Source organism: Mus caroli, unplaced genomic scaffold (assembly GCF_978045245.1).
Source record: "Mus caroli unplaced genomic scaffold, Mus_caroli_1 scaffold_12, whole genome shotgun sequence".
Lineage (NCBI taxonomy): Eukaryota > Metazoa > Chordata > Mammalia > Rodentia > Muridae > Mus > Mus caroli.
This window is the reverse complement of record NW_028227267.1, coordinates 75,298,599-75,318,552: the sequence shown is the minus strand read 5'-3', so window position 1 is coordinate 75,318,552 and position 19,954 is coordinate 75,298,599. Positions and strand designations below refer to the sequence as shown.

Below are 19,954 nucleotides of genomic sequence, written 5' to 3'. Positions count from 1 at the left end.
GTGTGTGGAGATTTGAAGTTTTGAGTATTTGAATATATATACAATGTGGGTATGAAGTCCAAGTACAAACATTAAGTTTCTTTGTATATAACTTATTCACATCGCTAGACATAATTTTACACACTTTTAGCATATCTGTGTTTAACTCTAGCTTGTCATGTGACTTTAGGTAAACATTTTTTCCACTTTAGGATCTTTTTAAATTTTTGAGATGGGGTCTTTCGCCATAGTCCTGGCTACCCTACGAATCACTTTGTAGACGAGGCTGTAAAGGAACTCACAGAGGTCCCCCTGCCTTTTCCTACACAGTGCTGGGAAGAAAGGCCAGTGCCACCATGTCAAGATGTGGCAACACTTATGACACTTGAAAGTTTCAGTTTGGATTTTCAGATTAGGATGTTCAATGTGTGTTACTTCTTATAAAGTCTGTTTGCTTTTGCAGACATGGGGAGCAGTAAAACTCTGCTAGAGGGCAAAGCTGAGAGACAGGCAGGACCCAGGGAGGCAGAGGCTGTGAGACAAGAAGGGCCTAGTGAATAGAGCATGAGGATAAACGTACTCCAGCCTGGACCAGGACAGTCCATGTCACATCTCCTTTTACAGTTACTGCCAACACTTCCTCTTCCATTCTCCTAAGTGCCCTGATCTGAAGAGCAAATTTTATTCTTAGGTGTTCGATAATAAAATGCTCTCCTTTTCTATCATCAGAGATTCCATTCAGTGAAGAAACTTCTCCAAATTCCTAGGCCTAAAGAGAAACTCAGCACTCTCTGAGTGCAGCTGTGGTAGACCTAGGAATGAAGTCTAAGATAGCTGACGCATCACTGGATCCCAAGCCTTGCTGACCTTACCACCTGACTTCTCCAATGCAGGGCTGGTAACCTGCCAGGAAGAATCCTATGGAACCTGTGGGTCTTGTCCCTACAGTTCACAGATGACAAACCTGCTCTGAACGACTGTGCACATTACACACCATACAAACACCTCTACCCCAGACAAAGCTCCCTTTTCTCCACATTGCCCTCAGCTTATTCTTAGGTCTATGCAGCTGTGTCTAGCCCAATCTCAAGTGCAAGTTCAACCCTCTTCTCTCTAAGCCGCCATTGTGAACACAGAGATAGCAATCTCTTGCCCTGGCAGGTGCTAGCCCACTGCACCAAGGGCTGCTCTTCACAATAAGCATGACAACAGAAGCCAAGCCATTATTCCGCCTTCCTTCCAAAAGAAACTGTCAACGATTCTCTTATAATTGATGTGCCGAACTAACACAGGTTACACTAACAAATAACACACGAAGAAATTAGCTGCAATTCACAAGCCTACTTTCCACAGGGCTAGAATCTTAATGATATAAGTTTATTAACAGTGATTAAACCATCCCGTTGCCAAGTGAAAAGAAAGAGAAGGGTCTGTAAGAAAGACATGAGAGTAAACGAAGCTTGTAAATTAAAGACATGTTCTCGACTCTCTAATATAGAAGATGTTGTACTCAAGAAACTACATTGTTCAAAATGCCCATAGGGACTGCTAACCAATCGCTAAAACTGCATTGCATAGAAACATGTAAGCATGAGCAGCTGACTCCCACTCGCAGTTCCTGAAAGAAAATGACTCATTGCTAGCATACAGCAGCACACTCAGAATGGCTACCATAACACCATCTTGTGCTTTTACCACAGAAGGGGAATATTTGTTTCTCTTTGAGAAATTCTTGGGATGTTAGTAATTGGTTTTTCTTGGCTTCTACTATGATGTTTTTATGACTTCAAAGAATGATGATATACAGACTTAGGAAGACATACATGGCCAGACTAATCACTGACGCACTGAACCTCATTCTGAATAGTGCCTCATGTAGACTAAGGTCTACTAATTTACCTTGAGAACTGTGATTGCTTCATGCGGATTTATGGTAACCTACATTTTGTAGACAAAGATGCCAACTACCATCTGGTCAACAACATATTTGGTTTGAACATATAAAAGGCGGGTTGTCAGCCCGTGTGCTGGGAGTCCAATTTTTCTCATCACCTCTCTTGTCTATAAAGCTAGAATGAGTACCCTGAGATCTGCATTAATCTGGTATATTTAAAAGCCTGTCTGTCCTAAAGAAAGCATCTTGACAAATGAACATTTTACTCTTATGAGGTTTTCACACCTGTATACTAAATTGCACTGGATTATGAAATAGAGACCCACAGTCATTCAACAAAAGGACGGAGACTGATAAAGAAACAAATATTCCCCTTTATTTGAGTGTGTTACATCTACTCATGGGATAGTCATTAAAAACTGAAATCTTTAATTTACAGGACTATAAATTATGCTACTAACTGAGACCAGCCAGCAAACAGTAGCAGCTGAAGAGCACTGCTCCTGGAGGGCTTCCCACACCAAGTCAGCTTAGTAGTGTCTACAGCGGATTAGGGACTATCTGCGTCTAAGAGTCAGAAGGACAATGCTCAAGGTTCTATCAATAGTGTGTTTCCTTACTCCTTTGCCAGCTGCACGTTGGTAGGCTTTGCTCCAATGGGGATCCCATATTTGTGCAAAGTGTTCATCAAAATCTCCCTCATGTCTTTGTTGTAAGAATCGAAGTCAAATACATTCCGAACCACACTGGAGAGGCCTTCAGTGGGAAATTTCTGTATGAAAAAAAAATTTCCTCATTATCTATGAGATAAAGCATACATCATTATAAAGGTTTGTAAAACTTAGAGAGCAATAGCGCACACATGGACTTCAGCAGAAACGCACTAGCTGTGTCTGATAACCAGGCAGTAAGGAAACACACACTCATGTTTAGCAGCTCTTACATTTCTACTGTGTATCTCAGGTGTGGGGCCCTGCTCAGACCCTCTGCTGGCTTCTCAACCTGTTTACTGCTCCACAATTCGCCAGCCAAGACAAGAAACAGACTAGATGTGTGCTGACAGATGACTGGATTAACATGTAGTATGTACACACATTGGGGTTTTAGGCAGCCATAAAGGAAATAAGTCCTGTCACTCACAGGAAAATGCATGGAGCTGGAGATCATGAGACATGATGTAAGCCAGAAGCAGAGACAAGCATGCTGTGTTCTCTCTCATGTGGATTCTGTACTAACAAGCCCACAGAGGACATGCAAGTAGAAGGGGGCCTCTGAGTGGCGAGGATGAGGTTTAAAGGGGGAGAGGAGGGGGGCACAAAAGAGGGCAGGAAGGGAAAGACGGAATATCATGTTCTCTGTTAAACACACAGCCAGTTTTAACTATGTACACACACATACACACACGCACACACACACACGCACACACACACATGCACACACACACATGCACAGAACAGAGGGAACAATTTGGGCAGAAGGGAACCAATATGAGGTGAGGAGGAATAGTGAGGAGGAGCAGAGGTGGGAGGAGTGGACAGAGCAAGGCACCATGCTATACCTGTATGAAAACCCATTGTTCTGTATTCTAAATAAAGCATAATTTACAAAAAGAAAAATGGGCACACTAGATTGACCAAGTTAAACAAACCAGCTTAAAAAAATGTTGAATGTCAACACAGATATGTCTAGAAAACTCACAGTCTATGAATAAATGGGGGAAAAAAAGGATAAAGGCACCAGGAGGAGAAGAGGAACTTAGGGACAGGAAATGGAGCACGGTGCTGCCTGCTGCTTCCTGGACACAGAGCTCAGAAGGCAGGAGCCACCACAGCTGGACCAGTGCTGGGGGGTACCCTCCTGACTGCTCTCATTTCCTCTTGGACCTGGCATCCATGCTGGTGAGCTGGACTAGCAAGGCCTCCTACAGAGAATAAGCTTTTCTTTTTCTTCCCATATAAATGTATCTATTATACATACATACACATATAAAATAAAACATATATATTATACATATATAACATATATATATTATACATAAAACATAATATATAATAAAAATTTTTCAAGTCAGTTTTCAGACTTCAGGATAATGCAATATTTCTGTAGTGCATATGATGTAATATCATTAAAGCATGTGAATCGACCTATTTGTCGTTTTGCATAATTATATCTTAATGGATATACTCATTTAAGATCTATTCTCTTGCAGCTTTGAAATGAGCCTTCCATTATTATCAACTGCTCTTCAGCCACTGTGCTATGGAACAGAATCTCTCCCTCTGCAACGGAAGCTTTTCTCACTGTAAAATCTCCCTCCCTTTACCTCCCAGCTGCCTATGTTTTCAGTAAGGTTTTCTTGGAGGGCTAGAGGTCAAAGAGAATTTGAGAGTCACAAGGCTGTGCTGTTGTCTGGAGATCATTATTTGCTACATAGAGTTTACACTTTTTTCTTTTTCTTTAAGTAGGTTATACTTTGTATATGATCACAGGAATTTTATCCTCTTGACCACTTCTCTATCTTGACAAACGTTCTTTTAGTATATTTATTGTCTGTTAGATCTTGTTCTACTTTCTACCTTCATGTCATTTGTAATACTTCCTACCCAGACACCACATGCTGGTTGTAAAAAGCCAAACAATAGAAACATTTCCTTGTTACTTAATTATTTTTCCCCTCCAACACCCCTACCCAATACCCATATAAAAAGCAAAACAAACCCAAAGTCAACTCATCAAAGTTTTTAGCTGATTGGTAATGCCCAAGGCACAAAACCTTGCCAAGGTCAACTCAGAGACTGCAGTAAGAACATCGTTGGTCTTTTAGATTTATTGCTTAGCTTATGCACACGTCACATCAGGTTGCCTGGCTGACCTGTCACAGAATGGGAACGCCAGCTATAAACCAGAGTCTGGAAGACACAGGAGTGTACCACACCTGTAAGTGTTTGACGATGTTGACCACTTCTCTGGTGGAATAAGGGTAGTTGATAATCCCTTGGTCAGCCAAGTTCCTCAGCTCTCCAAAGGCTGCCACGAGCTTCTGCAGGATGGGCTCAGGCACATCTGGGCCGTACTGTTTGAGCATCGCAAGCTCTGAGTGGGGCTTGGGGTTGTCAATGGCATGACAGCTAAAAATGTCACCTACAGAGAAGAAGGAGAGTCCCATTCAGTAGGCGGCCAATCCACTGTGAGGCTGCAGCACAAACTGCAACCAGGGTTTAAAGAGCCAGGAGTCACTCAGCAAATCCCAGGAAGCCCATCTAAATACAGGACTGTACAAAGAAGAAAGAAAATGCCTGAGCCAGAAGAAAGCTAAATGATGTATGGTTTGTTCTGCATGAGTTTAATTCTATAAAAAGGTATGTGATGTCTGAATACATGCTTACTGGGAGATAGTACAATACACAGAACCCTGGCAAAACACTCAGTGGGAATGGCTCAGTCTAGACCAACAGCAGCAGCAATGAGGCCTTATTTTGATTTAGGGACCATTTGGATACACAGCTATTTTATGTGTGTATATGTACGAGTGCCTGTGTATATTTAACGAAATAAAGCAGAGTATCACAGCTTCAGGCTTCATCTCACAGACTGACATTTTCAAATACAAACATGCAGGACAGCTCTGGGTTTTTGTTGGTTTGTTTGTTTTTCTTGAAAATGAAAGTTATCCTGAATGTAAAAGGCACTTGGTCCCTCTACCATGCAGTCACCAAATAATTACTAAACATCTTCCAGACACCGTATATTACCTAGGTACAGCCCTAGGTACTATATTTCAATGATTTAAAAACTCCCCATCCTTGTGGAATGATATTGTCACAAGGATGATTAGTTAGCACGGCCATGGCGGTACAGCCGGAGGTGGGAGAGGGTGGTCATGTGAGCCTCACCGAGCCGGGAAAGCTAACAAAACGAGGCTGCTTTCACCAACATTCGAGGTGGTTGATTCAGCTCCAGCAAGTCCACCTGGCCCAGGGAAGGGAGCAGCAGGAGAGCCGGAGAGACACTGAGCATCGGCACTGTGGGCCTTGGGATGAATGTGAGAACGTTGCCCTCCGGTGAGAGCAGCTATGAAGAACCTGTCTCTGGGAAGAACTTATACCTTTCCATACTAGAGAGAACTATAGGCTTGCCCTGGAGTGTTCACATGTGAGCACATTTGTAACAGCAGCAGTAATGCAGGAGTCTAAAATAAAAATGACCTAAACAGTGTAAGTAAGACTCCAGCATACACCTGTCCCTTCTGGAACGTATGGACTACCACCCTCATTTCCACCACTTATTGTTACAATTACTATTGCTTTGTATTTTAGCATGCTAGTATTACTGATATTTCTCTTAGTAGTGGCATCCTATCTACTGAGTGGATACAGCAGGATTTCTTTATCTAGTCTCCTTTGGAAGAAAGGACAGTAGTTGTTTTTATTCTAATTACTGTACACAATGTTGTACTGACTGTCCTAGTACTTAGATGGCTGTTCAGATAAACCATTGGGACAAATCCTATATGAACTGCCACATCAGGATCCTACCAGGAGCACAGGCTTGCTTTGTACTGTGTGTGAGATTCCAGAGCAGTGGAATCCTCCTTCATGGAGGAGGAGGATGATGATGCAGCAGCATCCTGGGGGTGGGGTGTGGGGGTGTGGGGGCCTCCTACTCAGTATGACTCAGTCTCTTCACAGCTGGCCTTGGTCTCTTTAGTTATAGGAGGTGACAGAAGCAGACACTAGTAGCCATTTATCATGTAGCATTAAACAGCAAAGTACAGTACAATTGCTTAAGGAGGAAGGGACTAAGCCAGACTTAGACACAAAGCTCAGCTCCACCATTCACTGGCTAAGTGATCTCAGAAAAAATAACTCCTGTGAGTATCAGAAGCTCTCTGCTCCTCATGTGGCTAGGGTAGACACAGTTCACGGTAAGTAACAGCAGCCACTCACTGCAGCATTGTGGTTGAAACTATCATTGTTATTATTACAGTCATTGTTTTTACCTAAAGTTCCAAAGAAATCATTGCCCAAGAAGGGGAAGCCAGGCCTGTTGGCTAGAACCAACATCCTGAAGTCAGGATGAATCACAATAATGTTCTCTCTTCCATCCACATTAGCTGCATCTGAAAAACAAAATGCATTGTTTGTGAAACTCTGCTCAAAACAGGTATTCCCAATTCAAATGCCACCTATGATAAACATGGCTCAATGACCCTGCTTCAATCTGGAACACAAGAAATAAAAGCTGTTTGAAAATCACACTTGAGTTTGAAAATTATTATATTCTTTTACTTCTAAGCTAGCCTTCCAAATCACAGGAGAACACACACAGGGCCAGACACAGCCAGTCTTGGTCACAGCTCTGTCTCCGGAGTCCCTTCTCCTTTCTTGGTGTACCATCTTTGTAGTGCCATGAGCTCCAGAGCAAGGGAGCAGGCTGAGTTCTATTCTCTGAGAGTCTAAGGGACTCTGTCAAAGGGACAATACTAAGGCAAATTCTCATTTTTCATTAACTGTGAAAGAGAAATGTTAAAATGATGTTATTGGTGCTAAGTAGAGGCTGGAGTAGGGACTGTGCACCAACAGCATCAAAGAGCCTCTATGATGCTGAGCTTTCTAGCAGAGTCCTCTTTGTATGTACACTTCAAATATTGATGATTTTATGGCACTGGCTATGTATTTTCTATGGTTAGTTATGGATTTTCAAGTCTTCCAGGAGACAAAAAAAACAAAAACAAAAACAAAAACAAAAAAAACCTAAAACCCTCTGAAATTAGAATCTTTCATTGTGTTAGGCAAACTTACATTGTCTTGCAGTTATATATACTTGTGCTGGCTAGGTTTTGTTTTGTTTTTGGTCAGCTTAACACATGGCAGTTCACCTGGGAGGTGGGAACCTCGAATGAGAACATGCCTCAGTAAGTGTGCCTGTAGAAAACTCTGTGAGTCATTCTCTTTGCTAGTGATTGAAATGAAAGGACCCAGCCCACTGTGGGTAATGCCACCCCTAGGCAGGGGTGTCCTAGGTGCACAAAAGAGCACACTGAGAGCCCTACCAGGCACAAGGCAGTAAGCCACGCTCCTCCATGCTCGCTACCCCAGCTCCTGCCTCCAGCTTCTGCCCTGCCTTCCTTCAGTGATGGACTACAACCTGAAGTCGCAAAGGTGCTTGTGACCACACTACTTTATGACAGGAACAGAAATCCTAGTGAAGACAACACTGATGAGACCAATTTATCTTCATTTCTTTTCCAGCAATAACTGCAAAGAGAATGTGTGTATGGGTAGGAAGAAAAGAAAATCTAAAGCAGAGAATAACCTCTTCCCAAGTGACTGATCTCCATCTATATCTATACAATTGTACACACATATACACACATACAAATTAAACAAAAAAACCAGTGATCTCTAAAAAAATGTGTCTAGCATTTTGTCTGCACATGTTCACCTACTGTGTGTCTGGCGCCAGGGGAGGCCAGCGGACAGCACTGGGCTGCCCAGAACTGGAGTTACAGATGTGAGTGAGCATGGGGGTTCTTCAAATGGATCCTGGATGCTCTGGAAGAGCAGCAAGTCCTCTTAACCACTGAGCCGGCTCTCCAATTCACAGTAGTGATTTTTAAATGTACCGAACCAATAATATAAAGTAAATTTTGTGAGCAAGAGAAACACACCAATGTTTCTAAAAATTTCCAGATAGCAATTCAATAATGCAGTCATACACAACTATATGAAAACTTAGTATAAAGGTTCAAGGTTGACATTTTCAGACGAGGACAGTATAAGCTGATCTGCCTCACGGCTACTCTGAGCATTACAGAGACTGGTTAGAGAAGAGGGAAACTAGGGGCTGATGATGATGTGCATGACAGAGCATGTGATTCCATGACTGAAGCTCCGATTCTATTCCTAGCATCAGACGAAACCAACCAGCCAACAACGCACACTAAAGGTGCAAACCGACCCAAAGGAAAACGTTGCTTTTCAGTACTCACCTGCAACAATACGTCTTCCGTCCGCAAGAATCATTTCTCCGTTTTCTACCAGAGTTTTCAAAATACAGGTGACATTTGTTGGGGCTTTGTCTGCCTCATCTACTACTAGAATATGACCCAACTTTACTGCTTTAACCTTTTGAGAGAGAAAAATTTGTAATAATCAAGAAAAGAAGCAGAGTAAGGACTACTAACAGCTCACCGCTCACTGCTTTGAACTGGCCAGAGCTGTTGGTAGGTTACAGCCCACTACCACACAGTCAGCAACAAAAGCTTCACTGAGTTACTAAAACATAGCAGCAAGCTTTCCTCTTGCTGTGTTGTTCCTCTCAGTGTTAGAATCATTCCCATCAACGTTTCACTCCCTAGAATGGGGCACTTAAGGAGTGTAAGATGTAGACGAAAGGCCACAGAGCTGACAGGAGTCTGACATAACGGTCACTGTATGTTTTGAAAAACTGCTTTCATGGATCTTCAAATACTGTCAAAGTTTTATAGGTCAGAGGAGGTGGGTATTCAAGGCAAAGAGAATCGATGGTCAAACTGCACTTGCGGAAGAGTGAACACGGACGGCCTATGTCGACTTTAGACAGTAAATATAAGAAAAGGCACACGAAGGCTAAGGAATGGGCTGCCAGAGCAGGAACTATGCACTTCACCACATAAGAAACAGGGCACACTTTAATCCCAGCACTCGGGAGGCAGAGGCAGGTGGATTTCTGAGTTTGAGGCCACACTGGTCTACAAAGTGAGTTCCAGGACAGCCAGGGCTATACAGAGAAACCCTGTCTCGAAAAACAAAGAAACAAAGAGACAAACAAACAAACAAAAAAGAAACAGGGCACAACTACACGCGTGTGAGTTCCGACACTATGAAAATGGAGCACTAGGCTAGCCAGCAGGATACTGAACTTGGCAGAATACACAAAATATTTACTTTTGAAAATTGGAGCAGGTATGGAAAAATACAGGTAAAATTACTAGACTGATCTTGTATAAAGGTGTAGTCTATAGATGTTTGCATAGGAAGAAGAAAGGCAGGCAACCTCGCCAGGTCTTCAGTAACCATGTGGAGGGGCCATGAGAAGGAAGCTGGGAGCTGTAGACCTGATCCACCTTGCCATGCCTCTCCTCGTGCTTTTAAGGAGGCAGATAGGAGATACTCTATGCATTTCAACACAAACCTAAGATTTCTTTCTACAAGAGATACTAACACCCTATAACACTTATGACCACGCCATAAATTGTTGTGACTATACAGTGCTAACTAATTATTTTAAAGCAATTTGATAAAGGTCATTCCCCCACCTTTTATTTGTTTTGATTTTGGTTTTTCGAGATAGTTTCTCTAGACAGGGTTTCTCTCTGTAGCTCTGACTGTCCAGGAACTCACTCTGTAGACGAGGCTGGCCTCAAATTCAGAAATCTGCCTGCCTCTGCCTCCTAAGTGCTGGGCTTAAAGGCGTGTGCTGCCACCGCCTTAAAATGCTCGCTTTCGTCACAAAGCCTCATACTGTACTCTCAAAGACTTGATAAGATTTTTTTTAAATTTAGGATTTATTTATTTATTTATTTATTTATTTTTAAAGCCAACATGTGGCTCCTTTAACCTCTCTTTTCAGAGAAGAGTTGGGCTCAACCTTGGAGACTCCTAGCACACATGTCAAAGTCCCCAGCCTTGGGGCCTGGCCACAGTAGTTCCACGATGGCTGCCTGCTTTGCAGTATTGTGGCCAGGCTTAGACTTGAGTCAACTTCCCAAAACACTGAGTTAACGGTCTGTTAGTTTAGAACAACAGTAGACTTAAAAACAATCTCAGAAAATAAGCAGGGGATTTGTGTCAGTCCCTGACTCTCACTCATGAGAGACAGTGCAGTAAAAGAGTATGCTACTTTCCCAATAATGTCATTTTGATAGATACATGCATTGACAATGATAACAAGTGTGTACTCCAATGAGACAGACCTGAGCATCTAAAATAATATACACATGTGCTCCAATCAGACAATGAACCCATCCACAGGCTGAGATACAGTTACAAGCAAAGCATCCTTTACATGTTGTTATTATTGGCTTACTGACCAGAGGTGAGTCTTCATACACAATCAGTCCATCTTTCACTGTGGGCTGAAGAGTCAGAGACTGCACTGTGGTGTCCCTAAAGTCAAACCAAACACATCAGTCAGTAAGGAACTAAGCCGATGTTGGGCATGAATAAATAAATCAACGAGTAAATCTTTGCATTTGTTCATCATCTTGATTTTCCCAAGGAAAATGACGGAATGAGTAAAACCACTGCCAACAACAAGATTCTGTTGACAATGTAAGTCTAAGTGGTTTATAAATTAATACAGTAGCCAAATCAGTTCCCTTTCCTCCAGTAATCTTATTTGTAGTCATTTCACTACTCTAAATGATTTCCTGAGGAGGAATAGACTATTTAAAAGTATGCAGAGATTACTACATATCACAATGAATGCTTATACTATTTAAAACTCCTGGCCATCAGGTGAACAAGCACATCCCACCCAATCTGTCGTTGGGGCAAAGGTCAGACCATAATGCTACTTGAAGAACACAACTACTTCATAGGATCTTGAAGATTTGGAGATGAAATCCAAGGCTGTACTGTTTTTACTTAAAGTTATCCTTTTACTCTTTATCTGGCCCTTAACTCTGGGTGTTGAAAAGTGTCAGCACTGAGTGATCTATGCTCTGAGCCTCTTTTCGAATGAGCTGTGAAGTTACTATCACCTGTGGATGTTTTTGCCAAACCTGTGTGCAGTGCTTCGAGCAATTTCATGCCTTTACTTTCTTTACGCATGGCATTTTAAAAATGAAAAGTCCTATGGCCAACCTGACCAAGCTATACGATGGAATCACGTGAAATAAATTGTAACCGGTATCTCTCAAAGTACAAATTACTTTTTAAAAGACCCTGTTAGTTATTCAAAGTAAACAACAAAGCTCCAGATGCAGTCTTGAGCACCTACTATGTGTAAGACACTGGCCGTACTGTGAACTTCAGACTGTGACCCTGTATTTTATTACAAACTTAAAAATTTGCAACGTGCATCTTGGAGGTAAGGTATGGTCCAAATCATCTTGAAGTCTGTCATACAAAGTACTGTAATGTCAGCAAGGTACCCTTGGGGGTGACTAGTCACAGCACTGAGTTGATGGTTTATGTCCACCTTTTATTCCAGATGAGCTGAATTCAGATTTCCTATTGCATTGGGTAACTCTCCATCAAAGTCTTCATGTACCAGGGCTCGGACAGGTACATGGGCAATATGCACCTTTACCAGTTTCTAGACTTCCCATCTCAGTTATGCCTAGTTAGAAAGAATTCTTTAATTTGACAGGTAATGGGTTTCTTGAGTTAGCCCCTTGGGTCTGGCTCATCACTATCCTGACGCTCTTCCAAGCTTCCACGATCATGGTCTTGTGGGATGATGGTTTGTCCCCAGACTTGATAGTTTCCTCCACTTCACCAAGAATATATCCCAAAGAATCATGGTTTTGACTTTAATAAAAATCAAATTAAATGTCCCACTAAATGTAAAGAACTGTGGAAATACATTCTGGCCGTTTATTGGTGCCCTTCAGTATGCCTTTGTAAGATATTAGGGGGTGTGGTTATATATCCATTTCTGAATTCACAGGTCTTATACCTTCAGTGTCAGTTATATTTCATACTATCTTTTAATGACAAATTAATTTTCAGTTTTGAATAAATTAAGAACAAAGTTTCATTAGCTGACTTAAATCCACTATTAATATTCTAGCACTAGAGGGTGGGTGGAGAGAGGAAAAATACTTGTTCACACAGATTTTTATAGCAGCATAATGGATTTCTCACCTCAGCTCTCACATCTTTTAAGGGCAACAACTTGACACCTTCCAGCACCGAAAAGGAACAAGAAGCTCTTGCATCATTGTCAGCGTGAAGGAAGAAAAGTCGGTTTCTACAGTGACGGTGCTGCACAGTGCCTCAGGATCAGTCAACTTAAGCTGAACTCAAAGTTCAAAAAGGCCAATGAAACTGCTCTATAATGTTTGACATCTGATAGTATGCAACATGTCAAATTAGATTTCATTAATGGTTCGGTGCTTGAAGTAAGAACACGTGGTTTTTGCCTTTTTTGCTTGGTTGTTGTCTTGGTTTTAGTTTTATTTTCATTTACCATTATTACTATGATTATTAAGTTCTGATGCTCTCCAGAGGTGACTACAATGGGGATAAAAGCAAATGGGAAACATGACTGTCAGTGCGACTGGCTACGGGAAAATGAGAATTATTTCAGGATAAAGCCAGTGTCTGCTCTGTCCTGCTATGGATGCTTTCATCTGGAACATCAAAGGGAAAGTAAGGGCTGGTGAACTATGTAAAATGAGAATGACACAAAACTCTAGTTGCGCTGAGTGGTGGTGGCACACACCTTTGATCCCAGCACTTGGGAGGCAGAAGCAGGTGGATTTCTGAGTTCGAGGCCAGCCTGGTCTACAGAGTGAGTTCCAGGACAGCCAGGGTTATACAGAGAAACTCTATCTCAAAAAAGAAAAAAAAAAAAAACCCTTTAGTTGCTTGTATTTGGGGCAGTTATGTGCTGATGCGTCTGTGTGCTGGGAGAGGGGATGGCACAGTGTACTCTGCTCTGAAGGTACCTAATAGTAAGAGAAGAGCTAGATTTCCATGACATCTTATAAACTCGAAGTCAGTAAATAACAAGGCACTTACTGTGGCCACAGACAGCATTGGACACAGATTCCTAAGGATACAATGATATTTATTTCTTCCAGAGTATTAGATTTAAATCATTGCTCCACATTTATGAGCATCTTGGGTCAAACATACTAATTCTACACATACAAAACAATGCCTGAAGAGAACACAGCAATTACAAAACTGTTTTGACTTGTTCCTTTCAGAAAACATCTTTGAAATATTAGCTAATAAAAATTTAGAGTCAACAATTTTAACAATACTGGGGAGAAGAAAGGCTAAACCACATCTCTGCTTCAGGTTCTTTGGCCTAAGTTTTAATAGAGATGGCTTTCCAGTTACTGGTAATGCTTGAGTTAGTTAATGAATGTTCAGCTAATTGCTGGCATTTATGCTATTATGAATTGTTCCTGTTTCTTACTAGTTTACATAGTACAGTTTTCTATCAAAGTTTAAGTCAGTATGTGGGTGGCACAAAGAAATAGTATGCTAAACTAGTTTTCTTTTAAATGTAATTTACATCCTTTTTTGAAGTCAAATTTGTTATATGTAGTAGTTTACTTAAAAATGATGCCAGATACAATAAAAATAATTAAGTTATGCACAGACCAAATCTTTGTTAAAATGAGGAAATAAAACTGGTGTGAGTATGTGGATGGGTGGTGTGGGGAGGGAGACTTCTAAGGAGACAGGGTGGGAGGGTGTGGGTAGGTAACTAGCCTCTGAGGGAAGGGGCAGAAAGTGGTGGGGAGAGGTCAGGAGAGAAAATGCAGTCTGCTCTGAAATGCTGTTTGTACAGGTACATAAAGCTGTTCCCTAGTCTACCCAGGACGAAAACATATTAAAATAAAGATATTTATTTTGAGGATATTTTAATGAGCTTCATTTCCATAGATTTAGATTAGTTTTTTTTTTTCCTTAGTAAAAAACCTGAGGGTGAAAGAAAAAGAGAAGGCAGAAGAGCTTCAAAAGCTGGTATCTCCTTCAGTACCTGCTACGTCCTGAAACCAAAGTGTCTACAGAACACTCAGAATGAGGTAAACATGAGAACAGAAAACAGAAGGCCCAGGAGACAATGAACACAGATTTGATCAGTATTGTAAACAGAGGGGTGGTTCAGAAGTAGAACTAAATGATAATTCTTATCAATAATTATTGGGGATTGGTCTGGTGCTGCTAAATGCTGACCCTTAAGATCTAGTTGCAGGGGCTGGAGAGATGGCTCAGTGGTTAAGAGCAATGGCTGCTCTTCCAGAGGTCCTGAGTTCAAGTCCCAGCCCATGTGGTGGCTCACAACCATCTGTAATGGGATCCCATACCCCTTAGGGTGTGTCTGAAGTCTGCAACAGTGTATTCAAACATATAAAATAAATAAATCCTTTAAAAAAAAAAAAGATCCAGTTGCAATCCAGAGTAGCACAGTCTCAAGTACACCAGTGATGCTGTAAGCTTTGCTCGCCTATCTTCTCTGACTGGTTAAATAAAAGTGGCTGACAGCCAACTACTGGGGAGAGTAGAGGTGGGTGGGGTTTCAGCTACCAGGCTTGGGGGTCCCAGGTAGGGACCGTGAGAAAGAGAACAGAGGAGAAGGAAAGAAGACGGAGAGGGCAGGCGGTCTCCCTCAGACAGGACGGACCAGGAGCATGTGGCTAAGAGAAGTGTCCCTGAGGACAGACATGGGACAAAAGCATGGTGGATGAGACTCAGACTCCCGAACAGCAAGTGATGGGGAAGCACAGATGAGAAGTAGCCAGTCTGGCATAGAAAATAGATTAGGGGTAATCACCCAGTAACTGTGCTAAAGCGGATTAAATAAGCTTTATTATTAAATTATTAAGATCATTATTATTAATATTAAACAAATCAATAAGACTTTGACTAGATTATTGGGGAGATGGCCAGGTCATAATTAGAACTAATAGTTATTAATTATTAGACAACAACAAATAAAATATAAATAATATTTACTAAATGAAGTTTCTCTAAAGACTGGGTCTCAGTACGTGATCTTTGCTGCCCTAGAAATCACAAATCACAAAAGAGCCACCTGCCCCCAGCCTCCCCCTGCTCCTGGCATTCCCCTGCCCCCAGCCCCCAGCACTTGAGTGCTGGGATTAAATATTTAACAAATATTTAATTGTTTGTTTGTTTTTCATAGCAGCATTTCTCTGTGTAGTCCCGACTGTCCTGGAACTCTGTAGATAAGGCTGGCCTCAAACTCAGTGATCCACCGGTCTCTGCTTTCTGAGTGCTAGGATTAAAGGTGTGCACCACCACCACCTGGCTCAAGACATATTTTTTTTTTTATTGGCTAAATTCACTGACATTTTCACACAGGACTTAACTGCTTTCTGTTTACCGTCATCTCCCATCATCCTCTGCCATTACTGTCTCCTACCTACAGGTCCCTTTCCCAAATTCTTTGTTTTGTGATCCATTCATTTTGACCAAGCCATCTGAGTGGCACCAGTGGATACACAACTGAATGTAACGATTTTCCCTTCCCCCAAATCCTTCAGGAGCCAATAGTTCATCAGGGATAGGGCCCCATGAATCCTTCGCTGATCCACAGATGGCTGTTGACAGGCCCAGTCTTCTACAAGCTTGTATTATTTTAAGATAAGTAGTAAAATAGAAGTATGGTAATAATTATTAATGAAACAGGGAGGTCCTCACGTAGAGATGATGCTAATAAGTTTAAGGAGTGCTTGAGCCTTCTCATGGCTTAGAAAGAAAAGTCCTTTAGAGAACAAACTACTTAGGATTCCTGCCAGACACTGAAGACAGCCCTTAAATAGTCCCATAGCGGACAGAGTTTACCTACTACCACTTGCTCCTTACTAAAAGCCTAGACCCCCAAAAGTCCTATCAAACCATGATGGGCAGAAGATTGGGTAGGGGTAATTCTTCTTTTCAGAGAAGCTTTCTGATAGGATGTACCACTCTGCAGCTCTTGGGTAGTGCTTCTTGGAAACATCAGGAAGAAAGGAAACTAAGCCAGTCTCCTCGTGGTGCCAATCTCTCAGGCCGGCCTGGCGTACCCCTCCCATGTCTGCTTGTGGGTTTACCTTTCCCATGTCTGCTTGCCCTTCTGGATCCATGCGACTCCACAAGGAATCCTTTTATTCATGAAACTCAGAAAAGCTTTGCAAGTTGTTCAGCCTTTAGAAATAAAAAAACTCTGCTCAAATGGAGCGTAGATAATTGGATCCTTTTCGCTGAAAACTAGCTTTCTTGGTTGAGAAATTTTAAGAACTCAAAACAATTTTGCTTTTTGGCAGGCACTTCTCTTTTTCAGACAAAAATGAAAGACGCTGTACAGTTTCTCTAGTCAGTGTGGAAAGGGTTAGAAGGATTGGTAAGAACAAACATTAAAAGTTGTTCACAGAGGCCACCAGGGGCTAAGACTGATGAACGCTCTTTGCTATCAGAAAATGTAGTGCATTCTAATTTTCTTATTTAAGAGGAAAATTGAGCAAATTTTCATGGCATGATATTCTGTAGTCTTTCATCCAAGACATATTTACCTCATTGGTAGTAACACACATGGCTTTATTGGAGGAATATTTAAACAAATTAGGCAGTAGGCTGGGCGGATGAGTCATTTGGAAAGGGCTTGCTATGTGCTATGCAAGCTTGAGGACCCGAGTTCGATCCCATAGAATGCTCACTGGAAAGCTGGTGTGGCGCCTTTCTTCCTGGGATGCTCCAGGGCTGTCATCAGGACAATACAGTAACTCTCCTCATCAGGAAGTCCATGACTAATGTCTTGTTCAGAGGAAAGAAATGGCTACTGATGTCGCTCACTCTGGAAATCCACTCCTGGTGGTTTATAGACTGGAAAACATTCCGACTGATCTGGTTCTACATTCGCCAGTCTCAAGTGAGCAGGCTAGAGTCACGTGGGGCAGAAGTGGTTGTGCAAGCAAGTGTGCACTGCTGGCACTTTCCAGTTCACCTGCCTCTGCTGCTTCGTGTTTAATGCTCTCAGGGGGAGACGCTGCTGTTAGCGGCAAAAGTCAGCTTCCACTCCAGCTCTCCATTCCTGTGCATTCAGTGCAGAGGGAGAAGTGCATGTGTCCCCAGAGGATCACAGGGCAGAGAAGCAGGGCTCTCTGGCCACATTCGTGTGAACCTTGTTGTTTCACATGTCACCTTTTATTTAAATCGCACCATCTGAGCGCATTTGCTTGTATCTCTCATATCATTCCTTAACCCCCAAATGAAGCAAACGGGTGGCTTCATCAGCGATGGGTTTTGGTGTGAGGGTTAATGCTTTGGAGTGATCCAGAGTGAGGCTGGGAAAAGGCTGCATGCATACAGCATTTGCTGGCTTCTGCTGATAGATCCAGCAGCACAGGCACCGTTGTCTGATGTCACATGGCCGTGTCATCCTGAGACTGGAAAGTCCTCCCACTTCCTGGCGATCTCTCCTACCCTTACAGAAGGAACATCAGCTGTGATAGGATTGTTAAACAAAAGGAAAAGGGGCATGGGAGATCTTTCCATCTTCTGAGATCTTCAGTTTCTTTCTTCAGAGACTTGAAGTTCTTGTCATACAGATCTTTCACTTGCTTGGTTAGAGTCACACCAAGGTATGTAATATTATTTGTGACTACTGTGAAGGGTGTCGTTTCCCTAATTTCTTTCTCAGCCTGTTTATCCTTCCAGTATGGGATAACACCATCATAGAAGCAGGGGAAGGGCGGGGGGTGAGGTAGGATGTTTGTGGGGGTGGGAAGGGACCGGGAAAAGGAATAACATTTGAAATGTAAATAAAGAAAATATCCAATTTAAAAAAAGGAAAAAGAAAAGAAAACAACAACAACAGCAACAACAAAACATCATGCTGGAGTCTGTCCACAGGCAGTCTCATGTCTATCTACTCAAGAGCCAAGATTCTCCAAATGGATGTCAGAGCGGTGGGTAGGTAGGGAGAGACACTCACTGACTCGGACTTAAGACGTTTTTCAGAACACTGGCTGTATGGCTGTTTTGCTGGAAATAGGCAGCTGACCTAGTCCTGCCCTCGGAGGGCTCACTGTCCAGTGGGTAGACAGGGACAGGAACATGCAACTGTGATAAGGAATGACAGGCATGCTAGCGGAGTCTGTCCTAGGTCATTGTCCCTAAACCTACCATCAATAAAGGTTGTCTTGAAAAGAGACATGAAACATACAAAAATAGAAGCAAAAAAAACATGAGCTAAAGCTGAAAAATACCTTAAAATCATCTTCATTTTTTATTTGTTGATAATTAAAACTACCCATTTGCCTTCTTTAAAAGTTAAAGACAGCTATTTTGATACAAACAATAGGAATGATCCACTTAGTTAGATGTGATTTAAAAGTCTAGCCCTAAGTTCAGTTTAATCAACAGCTGAAGAACATGTCACACAGACAAGTGCCCTGAGGTGACATTCACACTTTGGTCTCCCTGCTCTGCTGTGCACTGCAAATGCTTTGGCCAGAGGTGGCACAGAGAACAGGAACAACAACTGCTTGCCAAAGACCAGGAGCAGAGAGGCATTAGGAAAGGACGGTGCTCTGGGACTTGCTGCTGGGAACTGGGAGTCACCACAAGTTCTCCACAGGGCAGAGAGTGATCAGCTGGGGGACTGTGAAGCACAAAGAGGACGGAATCGAGGCTGAGTTTTTAATTAGAGGCTACAGCAAACCAGGGCAGAGACATAGAATGGGCTAATGTCCACTATGTCAACAGGCTGACACGGATGGCTCTCTTTCCCCAAGAGAGACTGGAGGGAGACCTGTTTACTTTAGCTACTGGTTGGGCCCTTAAGCAGACATCAGTCCACGTTTTGCTGTTCTCTTACGGGTCCATCTCATACTGAATCAACTTACCCATTAAGTCTCTAGACTAGAAAATTTGTTAAAATGCAGAATAATCCCACAGTAGTTACGAAGTGAGTCACTGCTGCTAAACTTTCGTGTTTAAATTCTACTTGTCTCAATTTACTCCCTATCACTCGGTCATTTATTTAAATGTCTACACCATTTTTGACTTCCCTGCAAGTTTCCTATAAATACTGTCCTTCAGAAATCACTTACACAAACATTCTTCTTTTTTTTTTTAAAGTTTTATTTATTTAATGTATATCTGCATGTACACCTGCATATCAGAAGAGGGCATCAGATTTCATTATGAGATGGTTGTGAGCCATCATGTGGTTGCTGGGAACTGAACTCAGGACCTTTGAGCCATCTCTCCAGCCCTTACACAAACATTCTTATCTCTGGCTCTGCTTCAAGAGAACCCGACCTAACATATTTATTGACTATTTGAAATTAGCAATCACTTTCAGATTTTCAGCAATGTTACTGTTCCTTCCTGCACAACATTATAG

At 42.1% G+C, this 19,954-nt stretch overlaps 1 protein-coding gene across 1 annotated transcript in view; it reads right to left on the bottom strand.

The window, feature by feature from the left end:
• Nucleotides 1–19,954, bottom strand: part of Vwa8 (von Willebrand factor A domain containing 8) — a 360,138-nt gene that overhangs the window by 130,521 nt on the left and 209,663 nt on the right. Inside the window, exons 22-26 of the mRNA XM_021181216.3 lie at nucleotides 10,947–11,022; nucleotides 8,865–9,000; nucleotides 6,873–6,992; nucleotides 4,809–5,014; nucleotides 2,494–2,645 (exon numbers count right to left, since the gene is read on the bottom strand). Coding sequence (XP_021036875.1) covers nucleotides 2,494–2,645; nucleotides 4,809–5,014; nucleotides 6,873–6,992; nucleotides 8,865–9,000; nucleotides 10,947–11,022 — 690 coding nt within the window. The remainder of the gene's footprint in view (nucleotides 1–2,493; nucleotides 2,646–4,808; nucleotides 5,015–6,872; nucleotides 6,993–8,864; nucleotides 9,001–10,946; nucleotides 11,023–19,954) is intronic.